Source organism: Scyliorhinus canicula, chromosome 15 (genome assembly GCF_902713615.1).
Source record: "Scyliorhinus canicula chromosome 15, sScyCan1.1, whole genome shotgun sequence".
Taxonomy (NCBI): domain Eukaryota; kingdom Metazoa; phylum Chordata; class Chondrichthyes; order Carcharhiniformes; family Scyliorhinidae; genus Scyliorhinus; species Scyliorhinus canicula.
In genome coordinates, this window is record NC_052160.1 from 127,272,126 (window position 1) to 127,289,869 (window position 17,744).

The 17,744-nt window shown below is 47.2% G+C and overlaps 1 protein-coding gene across 2 annotated transcripts in view; it reads left to right on the top strand.

Moving 5' to 3' along the window:
* Positions 1 to 17,744, top strand: part of srgap2 (SLIT-ROBO Rho GTPase activating protein 2) — a 198,148-nt gene that overhangs the window by 80,803 nt on the left and 99,601 nt on the right. The window contains exon 1 of one of the 2 annotated variants that reach the window (XM_038821043.1): positions 12,588 to 12,683. The exons of the other annotated variant lie outside the window; for it this stretch is intronic. Within the exon in view, the coding sequence (XP_038676971.1) occupies positions 12,638 to 12,683 (46 nt within the window). The 5' untranslated portion in view covers positions 12,588 to 12,637. Of the gene's footprint in view, positions 1 to 12,587; positions 12,684 to 17,744 lie in introns of those variants that run through there. 2 annotated transcript variants of the gene reach the window in all.

The following is a 17,744-nucleotide window of genomic DNA, read 5'->3' on the forward strand; positions in this document are numbered from 1 at the left end:
GGGCCCTCCTTTTCTGGAAGTGAATTTCAGATTTGACACTTGCTACATTTATCGATCTCTCCCCACACCTAATGCCAACATCAGCCTTTCCGATTCACGCTACTGAGAGGTTGATTATGGAATGAATTTGCATTGCTGAAACAAACCACCGAAAAGGAAATTCTGTTTGTCCAATTGAAACTGATTCTGCTTCTACATTAACTCTGATCAAAGCTGCTCCCTCTGGTACATTTCCTCTCTCCCATTGGGGGTTTGTCCATGCTGCCTAAACACTCATCTAAATCCTTCTCTCTGGTACAGTAAGCACATTCCCGTTCTGTCTTCCAATTGTATTTTGAACAACTCCAAATGCTTTTCTATCTGGAAGACCATTCCAAACATTTCTCTTCACTTTTTCCCGCTCTTTGTTCTGACTATATTTTTCACATATTTCACTTACATATTTATTTCACTTAGCCCTTAGCTTGTTTTTTAAGATTCCACCGTACCATCTTAACACCCATCTTTCTGAACTATTTTCTCTATTGAGGACACAAACTGTGCAATGTTCCTGTCTAGGTGTGTGTTTCTTATACATGGAATTGCTCAGCGCAGTTTAACAACCTTGTATTTTATTAATATAGGGCATTGTTTTGCATTGTTTTGGATGGTACATTTAGCTAATGCACCTTCCTGGCCTAGTGGGTTGGAAATCTAGTGCCATGTTGTTGATTCAGTTGAAATTAAGCACATTCTAAGATGGAACTCTCTGTGGCTAACTGTGTGATGCTTTATCCTTCCTCAGCTGCTAACATTTTATATGGTTGATCATTGCTCCTTCTACATTGTCTAGCTTGGCAGAGACTATATTTGACTGGTACCAATCTCAGCATAGTTGGCACATCCCCAGAAATGGCTTTTGTTCCTGACTCCACATGGAATACCACCAGGATCTTCCCTTGGACCCCGCTCATTCCTCATCTCCATTCTTCCTCTCTCGTGTCAGCCTCGGGGTCGGCGTCGACGTTTGTATCTTCACTGGTGACGATTGACTTCATTTTGTCACTTTTTTCCCCTCGACCAAGGAACCAACCTTGTGTGCTGTCAGACTGTCTGAAGGATGTTTCGTCCTGAGTAAATCTAAACTGTTCTCTGTATCCGAACGATTCAACGAAGTGGCCTAACCTTAAAATGAGAGCTGAGTGACTAGTCATGACAATCAAAAGCACTCCCTTTCAGAGGAAATCTAGAATTCTCTATGCTGAATGGTGGTTGAACAAAGAACAGCACAGGAACAGGCCTGCGCTGACCATGCTGCCTGTATAATCCAAAACCTTCTATACTTCAGGTTCCGTATCCCTCTATTCCCATGCATTTGTCAAGATGCCCCTTAAACGCCACTATCGTACCTGCTTCCTCCACCACCTCTGGCAGCGGGTTCCAGGCACCCACTACACTTTGTAAAAAAAAAACATCCCTCATCTCCTCTCTGCCCCAGCACCTTAAACCTATGGCCCCTAGTAATTAACTCTTCCACTTTGGGGGGGGGGAAAGCTTCTGACTATCCACTCTGTCCATGCCCCTCATACTTTTGTAGACTTCTATCAGGTTGCACCTCAACCTCCATCGTTCCAGTGATTGGGGGGGGGGGGGGGGGGGGGGTTAATATAAAATTTCATAACTGAGACTTTTATTAAGCAAGCATATTGAATCAAGATAGGTAAATGGAATTAAGAAACAGATCAACTGTGACCTGATTGGATATTGGGACAGAGCAGAATGGCTTCCTCCTGTACTTGTGTGTCTGTTGCCGACAGAATTTCCATCCTATTTATGTTTTCTCATTTCTCTCTTTGATTGTCCCCATGTGATGCTTCCTCCCCCTGTGGACAGGCCAGATGGGCAGCCAGCTTTCTGTCTCCTGCCAGCGTATTTATACCAAGCCCTCAGGAGATGTTGACACTGATGTATTTTGGTCTCTGTTATTTGCATTTCCTAATGATGCATAGCTTGCTTCAGAGACCCAGGTGGAAAGACATTGATGTCACCAGTCCTTTCTCACACCACTTCCAGCGCACTGTCAGGACAGCACATCAGGCCCTGATCAGATCACTCTCCGGGCCCATTCCTGTTCTCCATTCAGTCCTCCTCTCTGTTATTTCAGGTATAGGTTCGACTAAACTCTTAAGGCTGTTTGTGCTGGACTGTAACAGAATTAGCCTCGGGAAACGGGATTGGCTCAAATTCAGCTTGCTGGAATTGCATGAGAGCCGTTTCAGTTCTGGTGCTCCTGTGGAGTTGGTGGCTTTTGATAAGGAAGGAGGAATCCTGTGACGTAGTTCAAGGGAAACCCCTGTCCCCAGGGGCTTCTCGTTAATGGAATTTTCCAGACTCATAGTAATGGCATTTACCTGGTAACAAGTATAAACAGCTGGTTCTCGGGCAAGCTTCCTTTGGGAATCTCTGCCTCCCTGTGATGCCTATATAGCTGGCAAAGTCGCTCTTGACTGCTTTGAGTCTGGTGGTTTTCAGTTGTGTCTAATTTAATTTTACAGCAAAAACTGTGGCCTCCATTTTTGTCCATAACTTGCAGCATTTTGCAATGGAAAACTGGTGCACTCTTCCTCAACACCATCTCTCTCAAACTATGCCTCCCCCCTGACACTGTATTGTCTGACTGCTTGGCTGACGTTGGGTCTTGGGTTGACCCGTACAACCCACAGTCAGGGAGGTGAGGGGAGGAGAAGGGGTGATTACTTTACGATCCACCCCCTCAGATTGAAGTTTAAATATGTAGAGTCTGCATTTCATATTCTGCACATTTCTGTTCGTAAATTTATTTTGGTTCTGATTTTGGTGGTCGATCGCTGCACCGAGGGTAAAGGCAGCTGAGCTTGTACTTAGAAGAAACATGGAGACATAGTGAGCGGGATTCTCCCATACCCGGCGGGACGGGGGGGTCCCAGCGGGACGGAGTGGCGTGAACCACTCCGGCATCGGGCCGCCCCAAAGGTGCGGTATCCATCGCACCTTCAGGGGCTAGGCTGGTGCCGGAGAGGTTTGCGCCCCGCCGGCCGGCGTGGAAGGCCTTTGGCGCCGTGCCAGCCGGAGCTGAAGGGATTCCGTGGGTCTGCGTATGCGCAGGAGCATCAGCGGCCGCTGATGTCATCCCCGCGCATGCGTGGGGGGGTGGGGGGGGGGGGTGCTCACCTACGCGTCGGCCATTGCGGAGGCTGACACGGCCAGCGCGTAGGAAAAGAGTGCCCCCAGGGCACAGGCCCGCCCGCGGATCAGTGGGCCCTGATCGCTGGCCAGGCCACCGTGGGGGCAGCCCGCCCGCGCCACTAGGCCCCGCCGGTAAGGGACCTAGTCCAATTTGCGCTGGCGGGACCTAAATATTACGAGCGGGACTTCTGCCCATCGCAGGTTCGGAGCCTCCACCGAATCTCCGGCACTGGAGAATTCGGCAGCCGGGGGGCGGGGGCTTCACACCGCCCCCCGGAGATTCTCCGACCAGGCGGGGGTCGGAGAATCCCGTCCGTTGTGTTTCTCAGCGCTGCAAGTGCCAGGAAACATGCGGCTAAATGCACTCGCTATTGGACTTTATTTCTCTTTTAGTTAATTTGCGCCCTCCTCACAAAGAGTCATGAATGGGTGGAATTCGTTACCCTGGAATGCTGTGGATGCTGGGATTTTGAGTAAATTTAAGGAGGAGAGAGACGGATTTAATATTAGTAATGGGTTGAAGGATTATGGAGAAAGTGCGGAAAAGGGATTTGAGGCGGAGAGCAGATCAGCCTTGATCGTATTACATGTCAGAGTGGGCTCAAGGGGCTGAATTGCCTCGTTCTTGTGGTCTTATGATCTTATGTTGTGGGTTGTTAAAGCGGAGGATTGCAGTAGTAAGGAACTGTAACAAGGTAATGGAAAATTAATTAATTAAAGGACAGAAGTACACCCATGGATGTTGTTGACAAGCTGACAATGTGCTTGTTGTTTGCCCTCCCTGGAAATTGCCATTTTCTGATCTGGTTCCCGAATATTCCCACCCATTTCCCCCCCCCACCTGACCTACCTCTAGTTTAAGGATACCAAGTTCGAATTTAGAACCTTGCTGTACCCGAGTTCAGATAAACTCTGCACAGATCTGGACTTAGTATCGCTCAGCAGCAAAGAGTGTGGTCATATAGAAAGTGAGAATTGTCTTCATTCAGTCACGGGTCGCTCCATTCTGGAGATTTAAAACACAAGGACATCCGGCCTGGAGACAAATTGAACTTCAGGATGTTAAATTTCTCGTTTGATTTATCTATCATACAATACTGTGTCTTTAAAAACAGATCCGCATTGTGTTTTCTTTATCCACAGCATTTTGGCTTATCACCAGGTCCAGTAATGTTCAAAATGGCTGTTTCAGAAGAGGGATTGTTTGTTTTTATCGTTTTGTAACAGGATTTCCTTGCAGCTAGAAGCCAGTCATGAATATTTGCACCAGTCAGTCAATTAAGGGATTAGTTTCTACTTCCGAGGAAGAATGTGGTTGTGTTGTGGGCCAGCATTCCCACCCTTTTGCCTGTCATTAAAAGATTGGCTGCGCTTTCATGTAGTTGACAGCAGGTGTAGCCTCTCGTGTGCCTGTGCTCCTTCACCATCGAGATTCTTCGATGTGGTGTTCTCGTGGTGATTTGAGTGAGGAGACACCAAAGAGCAGATACTGTGCAACACTCAAAGTGACTCAAAGAGGGAGTCTAAGAGATACCACAACCAAAGCTTAAGCTGACACCGGTGACCCCATCCCCCATCCATGGCAGCTGCACACTAATTAATGGAATGCATTTCAACCATTGCACTCATTCTACAAAGACAGCTCTGCATATTGAGGTACACCTCGGTTCCACTTGCTGCCACTGCTTACTGGTATTAGCTGTGAGTCAGTGGGTAGCAGACCTTTGAGCCAGAGGGTTGTGATCGACATCATATCTGGTCTGTATATATAATCGCTTATTGTCACAAGTAGGCTTCAATGAAGTTACTGTGAAAAGCCCCTAGTCGCCACATTCCGGCACCTGTTCGGGGAGGCCGGTGCGGGAATTGAACCCGTGCTGCTGCCTTGTTCTGCATTACAAGCCAGCTGTTTAGCCCACTGTGCTGTGCTGTTGGTGGGATCTTGCTGTGCAGAAATTGCTATACCCCCATGCCCTCCTCTCTACTCACCATCCCCTCCTCCATCTTTTAATTGTGTCACTGCCCTCCCCTCTGCACTTCTCCTCCACCTCTTCTCCCTTCTCATCATTGCCTCGTCACTCTATCTGGATGCGAACATTACACATTCTGGTTCCGGGGGTCGTAAACCTGTTTGTTTGCAATCTGTGTGAATGTATGTCATATCCCATTGGGCCATAACTTCCTGGGTACCAGTGTTCGATTGGGGGGGGGGGGGGGGAGATCCCAAATATGGGCTGGGGAATCCCTCTCTGAAGTTCCCATGTAAGGGTTTACCCGGCAATTGTCCAGAAGGACTGACTTCACTTGGACAATTACGCTGTGCTGGGAACCATCCGAAAAAGTGACTGAAATTGCTATCTCCTGATCGGTCTGCCAGTTGTACCCTCATAGCTACTCTCAAAGAGTTAGAAAGAAAAAAAGCATTTCTAACCCCAGAGTTGGGCAGTACGGTGGCACAGTGGTTAGCACTGCTGCCTCATGGCGCTGAGGACACGGGTTCAATCCCGGCCCCGGGTCACTGTCCGTGTGGAGTTTGCACATTCTCCCCGTGACTGCGTGGGTTTCACCCCCACAACCCAAAGATGGGCCGCTTATGTGGACTGCCCACACTAAATTACCTCTGAATTGGAAAAAAAAATAAAAATTATTGGGTACTCTAAATTTATTTGTTTTAAAAATTCGAACTCCAGAGTTAAACACCTGGTCCGAACTCCTCATGGGACACCCTCCAGGGATCCTTCCCACACTTAATTCAAAGCATGGTGACATTGGGGTGGCAATGGAATAATGGTATTGTCACGGGACTAGTAATCCAGAGAGCCAGGGTAATGCTCTAGGGACCTGGGTTCAAATCTCACCAAGAAAGATGGTGAAATCTGAATTGAATAAAAATCTGGAAATAAGTCTAATGGTGGCCATGAAACCATTGCCAATTGTTGTAAAAAATGCATCTGCTTCACTAATGTCCTCCACAGCGATGTGGTTGCCTCTTCAATGCCCTCTGAAATGGCCTAACAAGCCAATTCAGTTCAAGGGCAATGAGGGACAGGCAGTAAATGCCAGCCCACATTCTCGTTTTACCCTCATAGCTACTCTCAAGAAGGGAAAAAAACACTTCTAACCCCAGAGTTGGGTGGCATGGTGGCGCAGTGGTTAGCACTGCTGCCTCACGGTGCTGAGGACCCGGGTTCAATCCCGGGTCACTGTACATAACGACAACAAAAGCACCTCACCTCACATGGTATTCCTCCACAAACTCTCCCAATTTACCACTCGCTCTGCACCCCCCCCCGTTTTCCGACCCAATTTGCACCAATGTTCGACACTCCCCCGCCCTCCGATGTCCGAACCCCCACATCCCATTCACTTATTCCATCTCATTCAATGGGACCTTTGAACTCACCTGCTCTGCAGCAGCTAGTGCTGTAAAAAGGGGGAGTGTCCTCCTTCAATCTGCTCCTTTTGCACTTCGCTGCTGGAGCCAGGGACGTGCCTCGCTTCTTCAATCTCACCCAGCCCGAGTCAGGAAGGTCGGACAAGGCTGACATCTTGCAATTTCAGCATTGTCGTTGTGGAGTGGTAATGCTCCGCTGATTGCCGCTTCGAGGAAGTTAAGGGCCATAATATCTTCTCGTGCTTGTGTGTTACTGCGATTCCCAGGTTTTCCTCCTCTGTCTTCTGCCCAGAGAGAGAGGTTCCTCTAGTTTCAATACAGAATCTCTTCCTTCTCCCTGAGGATAGTGGCCTTGGTTTATTCAGCTCATCCTTCAGTTCTACACTGAAATATCAACCTGGCATATATAAGAACATAAGAAGAGCTTGGAGGAATGGGCCACAGAACCATCCTCTCTGATCCATACAATTAGCACGACTGTAACACTTTGTGTGTGTGGGGAGGGGAGGGGGGGGGGGGGGGTGTCAAAATATGATCATCACACTTTAGTTGTTGCATAATTCATTTCTGACTTCCATCTGAATACAGAGTTTATATAAGTGGGGATGCTCAACCAGGGCCCAAAGAGCCATGGAGCTGCAAATGTAGGGTTTGAGCAGTTTTTTTTTACAAATTCTATATCTATTTGTAGTTCTGTATCTCAGCCTCCTCCGCTCCTACTCGGGTCTTTTTATAAACAATTGCTGCACACTGCTGCTCAAAGTTGACCTTTGTGCACCAGAACTTCAGTATTTGTTTCTTTTTGTGCTCAATTTTCTCTGCACTTTCATCGAAGATTTTTCAGCTGTGGCTCGGTGGTAATTCGCTTGCCTCTGAGTCAAAAGGTTGTGGTTTAAGCCCCATAATCTAGGCTAACACTCTACTCCAGTACTGAGGGAACGACAGGCTGTCAGGCGAGAACCAAAGTCAAGCCTACCTATTCAGGAGGATGTGATTGGCTGCTAAAACGGTAGCTGCATTTCACAAGAACATAAACAGGAGGAGCAAGAATTGACCTCTCGGGGCCTACTCTGCTGCTTAATATGATCTACAGCCTCAACTCCTATTTACTACCTTGTCCTCCTGATGCCTTGGTTCCATAGGAGATCCAAAATCTATCTCAGTCAGCCGTGCACGGTTTTGGCAATGGAGCATCTAAATCCCGCTGGGGTAGTCAATTCCAAAGAGTCACAACTTTGAGCAAAGACATTTCTCCTCATCCCAGTCGTAAAGAAATGGCCCCTTCTTCTGAGGCCATGACCCGAGTTCTAGATTGCCCAGTCAGACGAAACAACCTCTCAGTATCCATCCTGTCAAACCCCTCCAGAATCTTGTATGTTTCAATACGATCACCTCTCATTCTTCCAAGCTCCAGAGACCTTGTCCAATTTTTCTTCCCGTTTTGCGTAGGATATGGGCGTCGCTGACTAGGCCAGCGTCTATTACCCATCTCTAATTGCACTTGAGAAGGCGGCAGTGAGCCGCCTTGAATTGCTGCAGTCCATATGCTGTAGGTACACCCACAGTGCTGTTAGGGGAGGCATTTCCAGGATTTTGACCCAGCAACAGTGAAGTAACGGTGATATTTTCCAAGTCAGGGTGGTGAGTGGTTTGGAGGGCAGCCTACAAGGTGGTGGTGTTCCCATATGTCTGCGTGTCTTTCTTGGTGTAGGGGCGTGAGTTTCATAGCTGTTGATGAAAGAGCCTTGGTGAGTTTTTGCCGTTCATCCTGTAGGTGGTACACAGGGCTGCCACGGTGGTGGCGGGAGTGAATGTTTAAGGTGGTGGATCGGTTGCCAATCAAGTGTGCTGCTTTGTCCTGGGTGGCCATGTGGTCAACACTTCACCCATTCACCCAGGCAGCCACAGACAAAATACTGGGAGTGGGAGTGACGAGAAAGATTACCTCTTGCTGCATGCAGATGTGTTATCTTCCTCATCTACCCTGGTCCCTTCTCCCTAATTTCAGGGCAGTCAGTGCAATTGTAATCATTTATAAGCATTTTAATTTGAGCTAACTTTGTCGAAAGAAAGTAAGGAAAAGAGTGAATTAATGCAAGCAAGGCTGCAAATGAAGCTTGTCCACAGTGGTGAATCTGGAAGAGACATTGGTTAATGCTGTGACAATTCACTGATTTACAGAATTAGAGAATAAATACCTCACTGTGAATAGGATTGGCGGTTACGGGATGGAAACAGATTGAGATGATCTGGCATAAATAGAGATGATCAAATAATTAATTAGTAAGGAGTTGCCCTTTCGGATCTTGTTTTGTTTTCCGTCTTGCCCCATCCTCGCTGAGTTATCTGTTTATTTTTCTGACACCGGTTTCGAAAACCTAAACTATCCAGTTATTTTCCCAGAACTTGCTCTGCTTCTGGCCTCTTAATCCACTCCCTGTCTACCCCCCTCCCCAGCCAAATTGCCTCTGACAACTATCTTCATTTATCTCATCGACTGTTGATGGGATTTTTCAGGTCTGAGATTGACTGCATTGTTTCTCACTATCTACACTTCAAAACTACTTCATTACCAGTGAAGTGCTTTGGGGACACCTCGAGGATCTGATAGTATTGTATATAAATGGAAGTTCTTTCATTCTCCCTGTCTTTCCCTTGAATTGTAACAAGTCCTTTTTGCTTCGTACACATCATCAGATGGGGCTCTGAATTGTTTATTACCCTGATTTAGCAACTTTTTGACTCTTCTCCACCTTGTTGAAAAATCCGGCATAAACTCAAAGAGTCCTGTGTTTTTCTTTAGGGAATAAACATTTGAAAAGCATTCTGTGTTAAGCACGTTGCTACCTGAGTGGCTAGTTCATTGAAATGTCAAACTGGGAAAGGGAGCTATGAACAGGTGATGAGGTTAGAGGGTTGTGCTGTGGCTTCAGGACCAGGGAAAGGTAGGAATGTACAGAATTGGCAGACTCCATTTTGGATGTTCTGGTTGGTCTTGAAGATGGTGAAATCCCACACACAGCTTATCCCCAGCCCATTAATCACCACCTCTGCCAAATAATCTATAAAGCTGCTGATTTACTAGCTTCCATGTTTAATACTCGCTGCGTAAAATTGTTAAATTTTCTGTCTAGGATTCATCTTCTCTGTTGCCGTAGAACTCCTACAGTGCCGAAGGAGGCCATTTGGCCCATTGAGTCTGCAACAACCCTCTGACGAAGCACACTACTAAGACCCACTCCCCTGCCCTATCCCTGGGACCCTGTAACCCCACCTAACCTACACATCCTTGGGCACAATAAAGGACTAAAGAGTTATGGTGTACAGGTAGGGAAGTGGAGCTGAGTCCACAAAAGATCAGCCACGATCTCAGGGCCAGATGGCCTACTCCTGCTCCTAGTTCTTATGTTCTAAACTGCACGTCTTTGGACTGTGGGAGGAAACCCACGCAGACACTGGGAAAGTTTGCACAGTCACCCGAGGTCTCTGGCACTGTGAAGCAGCAGTGCTAACCACTGTGCCACCGTGCTAACCTTTCTTGTTCAAAAAGACAAATCCATAACACCCCCAAAATCTCAAACTCTCTTTCAGTGTTGAACCCCCTACACTACCATACCTTTTGAGTGGGCCATTGCTATCAAACTTTAATTATGTTCATGTTTCCCAATTCTCTATTCAAATTTCTTCACTCCAGCTTCTAATTTTCCCAAAAGATGCAGAAAGGTGGATAGAATCCATGGCAAGGGGGTGTATACCTGAGCTGTGAAGGGATATTAAATGGGTAAATAGAATCCATGCGGAGGGGGAGTGATCATGGTTTATAGAAGGAGCAATTGGCCAGGCGCAACTTTAGTGCTGCATTCCTCTTTATTTATTTGCACGATTATTTGTGCGACTTTCGTCACTTGATATTAGTGTTATGGGCCAGGGTTTAGAGAACACCAAAGTATATCATGGAGTTCACCTGGGCCACAACTTTTAATAGATTGTGGTATGGGGAGCACACGGCCCACTCTACAGGTTTGGTACAGCAGAAATGGAAAAGTAGTTTTTAAAGCAAAACAATGTTTATTCTATGAACTCAAGTTAACCTTTTTAAAACATACAGTGAACATCTTAGCAATCATCACTTCAAATACAACCCCCAAAGAATACAACACTAAGTAATCCTTTAAGCTTTCCTTTTAACGACTTAAAAACAAAACCTTTAACAGAAGCACATCAGGTTAAAGTCACTACTGAAAACATTTATTTTTTAAAAAAATAATTTTTATTGAGAAATTTTGATTTTATACAACATTGACGCACCTTAGTAAAATACCGAAAATAACAATAATATTAACAATCATATACATTCGCCCCATCCCCATGAACAACCCAGCATTTTAACAACAATGCAAATTAACACACTATAAAGTTACAGAATAAACACTACAATAATGCACCCCCCCCCCCCCCCCCCCCCCCCCTCCGGGTTGCTGCTGCTATTGACCCAGTTACCTATCTCTGAGCCAGGAAGTCCAGAAAAGGCTGCCATCGTTTATAGAACCCTTGTATTGATCCTCTCAGGGCAAATTTGACCTTTTCCAATTTTATAAATCCCGCCATGTCACTGATCCAGGTCTCCACGCTTGGGGGCCTTGCATCCTTCCATTGTAACAGAATCCTTCGACGGGCTACTAGGGACGCAAAGGCCAGGACACCGGCCTCTTTCGCCTCCTGCACTCCCGGCTCTACCGCAACTCCAAAAATCGCGAGTCCCCACCCTGGTTTGACCCTGGATCCAACCACCCTCGACACCATCCCCGCCACCCCCTTCCAGAATTCTTCCAGTGCTGGGCATTCCCAGAACATATGGGCGTGGTTCGCAGGACTCCCCGAACATCTGGTGCACCTGTCCTCACCCCCGAAGAACCTACTCATCCTAGTCCCGGACATGTGGGCCCGGTGCAGCACCTTAAATTGGATGAGACTAAGCCTCGCACATGAGGAGGAAGAGTTGACTCTCTCCAAGGCCTCCGCCCAAGTCCCGTCCTCTATCTGCTCCCCGAGTTCCTCCTCCCATTTAGCCTTCAGCTCCTCCACTGACGACTCCTCCACCTCCTGCATTACCTTATAGATGTCAGACACCTTCCCCTCTCCTACCCACACCCCCGAAAGCACTCTGTCTGTCGTCCCCTGCGAGGGCAGCAAAGGGAATCCCTCTACCTGTCGCCTAGCAAACGCCTTTACCTGCAGGTATCTGAACATGTTCCCCTGGGGAAGGCCAAATTTATCTTCCAGTTCCCCCAGGCCCGCAAACCTCCCGCCAATAAACAGGTCCCTCAATTTACTGATGCCCGCCCTTTGCCACCCCCTGAATCCCCCATCCGTGTTTACTGAAAACATTTATAATTCTGAATTTACCAAATGATCAAGAGATAGTCTTTTGATGGCAGAGAGAACAGCAGTACACCTGCTCTGTCTGGTGTCAGCTCCAACACTGAAAACAAAACTAAAATACACGCTGCAGCAAACAGCCTAAAATGAAAGTAAAAAGCTGACAGACAGCCCAGCTCCACCCCACTCTCTGACATCATGGGTAAACACCCATTTCTTACAGGTACTCTCACATGACATTAGCTAATAGCTGGATGTCCAGGCCCTCAGTTCTGTGTTCGAGTGGGGAGATTCCTAAATTTCCCCATGCGGCCTTGGAATTTCACCTGGTTATTTTTGAGAATGGGGAAGTTGAATGGGTTTTTTTATATTGTCTGCTCTGATCTTGAGTATAAGTCAGCTGGGTGCTGATGTTTGTGACCGAATTTAGATGTGCTAACTGCACAGATTTAGTTTCCCCTCTCACTTAGTAAATTTCGCTCTTGTCGGATTGAGGAAGTTATCTTCCAGTGAAACTGAAAGGTGTAACAATGGTAATTGGAATGGGTCGGGGGAGGGACTATATCTCTGGTGAGTAATAGTACATCAGCCTGTCGTCTTTAGATCTCGTGTCCACAGTGGGTTCACAGTAATTTGAGTTTTGTGAAGACGCAAGAGAGAATGAAACATTCTACAATAAAGACCGTGTACATCCGCTTCTGTAAAGGTATTTGGTTCTTCTTATTGAATGAAATTGGTAACATTTTGAAAGATGAAAGCAGATTCAATGGTAACTTTCTAAACAGAATTAGATGAATACTCGAAAAGGGCTAGACGATCAGGCAGTATACGAAGACTTTGGGGGAAGTGTAACTGATTTGGATAGCAAGAGTCAGTGCAGGTATGATACTGTACTGTACTGTCCAATTCGACCATACTACAAAAAGGCAATTTTGCTTTTAACCTCCGACATTGTAAACAGTCATTACAATTCACAGGGATTTTCTTGTGTGTTAAAGATTAGAATCTGCACAGATTTGAAGGTGAACCCCTGAGCCCAGTAATCAGTAAGTTCACCATGTTTTGGGATTTTCTTCATTGATTAAATTGGATTCGTTGAGAGGTTTGCTGTTTGTTTTGCTGCGATTGGATGTAGCGTGTTGTCTGTGTTAGTGACCTTTGCTAACCCCTTTTTGAGGTGTTTAGTCTTCCCAAGAGCTGAGAGTCATTGGGACTCAATCCTGGTCATGAGGGCAGTGAGCTGTAGGGGTAGCAGGGTGGAGCACTGGTTAGCACTGCTGTCGCACGGCACCGAGGACCTGGGATCGATCCCGGCCCCAGGTCACTGTCCATGTGGAGTTAGCACATTCTCCCTATGTCTGCGTAGGCCTCACCCTCACAACCCAAAGATGTGCAGGGTAGGTGGATTGGCCACGCTAAATTGTCCTTTAATTGGGAAAAACAGAATTGGTACTTTAAAGGGTTAGATGCAAAGTAAAGCTCCCTCTACATTACCGCCATCAAACTCTCCCAGGACAGATACAGCACTGGGATGGATACAGGGTAAACTCCCTCTACACTATCTCCATCAAACACTCCCAGGTCAGGTACAACACTGGGATGGATACAGAGTAAAGCTCCCTCTACGCTGTGTCTATAAAACACTTTCAGGTCCAGTGCACTATGGGATTAGATACAGAGTAAAGCTCCCTCTGCACTGTCCCCATCAAACACTCCCAGGACAGGTACAGCACAGGGTTAGATACAGAGTAAAGCTCCCTCTGCACTGTCCCCATCAAATGCTCCCAGGACAGGTACAGCACAGGGTTAGATACAGAGTAAAGCTCCCTCTGCACTGTCCCCATCAAATGCTCCCAGGACAGGTACAGCACAGGGTTAGATACAGAGTAAAGCTCCCTCTGCACTGTCCCCATCAAATGCTCCCAGGACAGGTACAGCACAGGGTTAGATACAGAATAAAGCTCCCTCTACACTGTCCCCACCAAACACTCCCAGGACAGGGAGCCTGACGCCAGAGTGGTTCACGCCACTCCAACACGCCGGGACCCCCCGCCCCGTCGGGTAGGGGAGAATCCCGGCCCAGGTGTCCACATTATCCACATCCCCTGGCTGCCGCATCACTATATCTCCAGTGAGACCTGTGGTTGCCTGTCCGCTTCCCAGTCACAGTGGGAGACATCCAAAGAACCAGTAAAGATGTCAAGTTACAACAACAATAGCAACAAACATGTCCATGCATTAGTTTTGGAATTGGCCTGAAGGAATATCAGTTAAATGTGTGTAGACTCGACATTAGAATTTCCTGAAGGAGCTAATCTTAGCTTTCTGCACATGTCATTCTGTGTAAATTTCAGCCTTGAACAGTTTGCTCATATTAAATCGGTCTGTCGGTTTTCAATACCTGTCATATCGGCGTCAATGCCCCTTTTGGGATTTTTCTAATTGCTCAAATAAGGCAAACTGAGGTAAGGAGGTTGCTGTGATCTGGAACACACTTGTCTAAAAGGCTGGTGGAATCCTATTCCACAGGAACGTTCAAAAGGCAATGAGTTATGCATGGGACATCCAACTGAATTTGCAGGGTTGCGGGGAGAAATATGGAGTGTGGGACTAAATTGGACTGCTCTCTGTGTGAGCTAGCTTGGGCTGAATGGCCTCCTGCCAAGCTGTAAAATTCTGAGGAGTAAATTATAAAGGAAGAAATTATATTTGATTACACATCTCAGGATCTCCTATCGTATTCTTTAACTCCAATTAATTATATTTTCTTGTTGGTTGATGGATTGTAGGTGACGCCCTATTTAATGCGCACTTCGACATTTGCCTTGATCCACAACATAATGCTTTCTCAATAGAGCTCAGGAGGAAATTCAGGCATCAGGGTGGGATCTTAAGGCAGCACGATGGCACAGTGGTTAGCACTGCTGCCTCACGGCACCAAGGTCCCAGGTTCGATCCCGGCTCTGGGTCACTGTCCGTGTGGAAGTTTGGATATTCTCCCCGTGTTTCCGTGGGTTTCGCCCACACAACCCAAAGATATGCAGGGTATGTGGATCGGCCATGCTAAATTGCCCTTAATTGGAAAAAAATAAGTGGGTACTCGAAATGTAAATTCCCAATTGGACAATGGCATTTTCTATTGCCGGGATTTTCCAACCTCGTCGTGACGGGACCTGCTGCGGGAGATTCAGCAGCCCAGCCAAAATTCCATTGACCTTTTCCCCCCTCCCTCTAGGCAATGGTTGATTGGTAGGTTTATGGAACACTGTGATTGGACCATGCCTGTGTCGGAGAGTTTTGATGTGTTAGCTTGTTACATTTTTCATTTGCATGCAAGCTGAGGATAGAATTGGGCATGGCTGTGATGCCCCTCATGCATAGCTGGTCAACACTGAAGAAAAGCCATTTCAGTGAGGGTCCTCAGACCCTTGGAGTTAGCAAGAAATCAGCACCTTAAGAAGAGAGAATTAGGGTTAGGGTTAGGAAGGCTGGCAGTGATGCGAGGTCTGAGGAGTTGAATCTTGTGAATCAGTGGCTCACCAGGTGCCAAGTTATAACTAGAGCTGATGATCCTACTCATAGGAAATTGAAAGGTTAAGAAAAGAGGAGTGGAATCAGGAGAAGCAATGGTTATTTATTTTTAAAGGGCTATGTCTGTTTGTGGGTAGGGAAGATCAATTTGGAACACGCCCAGAACATGTGGACATGGTTCGCTGGTCCTCCCCCATATCTAGAACACTTGTCCTCCAGCCCAAAGAATTTGCTCATCCGGGCCACCGAATGTGGGCTCGGTGAACCACCTTGAACTGAATCAGGCCGAACCTGGCACATGTTGCGGTCGCATTTACCCTCCTCAGAGCATCTGCCCATACACCTCCCTCCAACTCCCCACCAAGCTCCTCCTCCCACTTAAGTTTCAGTTCCTCGGTCCCTGTGACCTCCGCTTCCATAAGCTCTTTATAAATATCCGAGACTCTCCCCTCTCCTACCTCACCCCTGGAAATTACCCTGTCCTGGATCCCCCTTGGTGGAAGGCGTGGAAAGGACGGGACCTGCCTACGTACGAAATCCCGTACCTGCAAGTACCGAAAGTCATTCCCCCTCGCCAGCTCGAACTTCTCCTCCAGCGCCCTCATGTTCGCGAAGCTCCCTTCCAGGACCAAGTCGCCCATCCTTCCCACCCCCGCCCTCCGCCACGCTCGAAACCCGCCATCCATCTTCCCCGGGACAAATCGGTGGTTGTCACATATTGGGGACCAGACCGACGCTCCCACTTCCCCCGCATGCTTCCTCCATTGGCCCCAAATCCACAGAGCCGCCACCTCTATGGGGCTGGTGGAGTACTTGCCCTTGTTTATTTTTATTAGGCCGAACATTTCCAGTCAAGTGGTTTTTGAGTAAACTCTGCGTTAACGTGTTTTCTTTTATTTCCAGAATATTGCAAGTGCAGTAGATGTGTGCACATTGTTGATTAATGACAAAAGTCTGGACATTAAGCTGATTCCTATTTGGAAATCTCTTGTTTTCGGTTTTCTGCATTTATGAAGTTTTCTGGTCTGGGAGATGAATCAGAAAACTGACTAAATGCTGCGTCTGGAGACTGGGGGGAGAAGTGGTCCTTGATAAATGACTTGATAAATGCCCCACTATCGAAATTCTGCTCTTCGTTGCATTGGCAACATTCTCAGAGGGGAAAAGAAAACCGGAGAGAGAGTTGTTACTTGGCTTTAGGGGCAGCACGGTAGCATTGTGGATAGCACAATGGCTTCACAGCTCCGGGGTCCCAGGTTCGATTCCGGCTTGGGTCACTGTCTGTGCGGAGTCTGCACATCCTCCCCGTGTGTGCGTGGGTTTCCTCCGGGTGCTCCGGTTTCCTCCCACAGTCCAAAGATGTGCAGGTTAGGTGGATTGGCCATGATAAATTGCCCTTAGTGTCCAAAATTGCCCTTAGTGTTGGGTGGGGTTACTTGGTTATTGGGATAGGGGGAGGTGTTGACCTTGGGTAGGGTGCTCTTTCCAAGAGCCGGTGCAGACTCGATGGGCCGAATGGCCTCCTTCTGCACTGTAAATTCTATCAATGTTTCCACTCCAAACAGAACAGAGGCCTGAAAGCTGCTCGCCTAATCCACAGGCCCCAAGAGATCACAGTTCAAAGACTTGATGGGAAGAAAATAATTAGATATTTTTATCTCAAAAGATGTAATTTACAGCATGTACTTGAGTAAAGTCGTGCAGGGAAATGGGAGATCTTTGTTGAAACTTCCCAATCAATTGGCCTTTGAGAACTGAATAAATTAAACTTGTGCTGAGACGATGGAAAATGGTTGATTTCTGTGGGGGGGGAAAGCAGGAGATTTTGTTTTGTATTCAGGGATCTTTATATTTCTGCTTGGCTTCATGGTTTAGCTCAGTGGGGTAAACAGCTAGTTTGTGATGTAGAACAACACCAGCAGCGCGGGTTCAATTCCTGTGCCAGCTGAGACTTCTGTGTACCCGAACAGGTGCCGGAATGTGGCGACTAGGGGCTTTTCACAGTAACTTCATTGCAGTGTCAGTGTGAGCCTACCCGTGACAATAAAGATTATTTATTTTATTTATGCGACTGTAAAGTTGTGGGCTGGGATCCTCCCTTCTGAGGACTAAGTCCCCACGCCGGCAGGAAAACCGGCGCCAACGACTCCGGCATCAACGGCCCCCAAGGTGAGGAATTCTCGCCTGTCTAGGGGGCTCGGTGGACGCCTGTGGGGTTGACGCCGCTCCAGCCGGC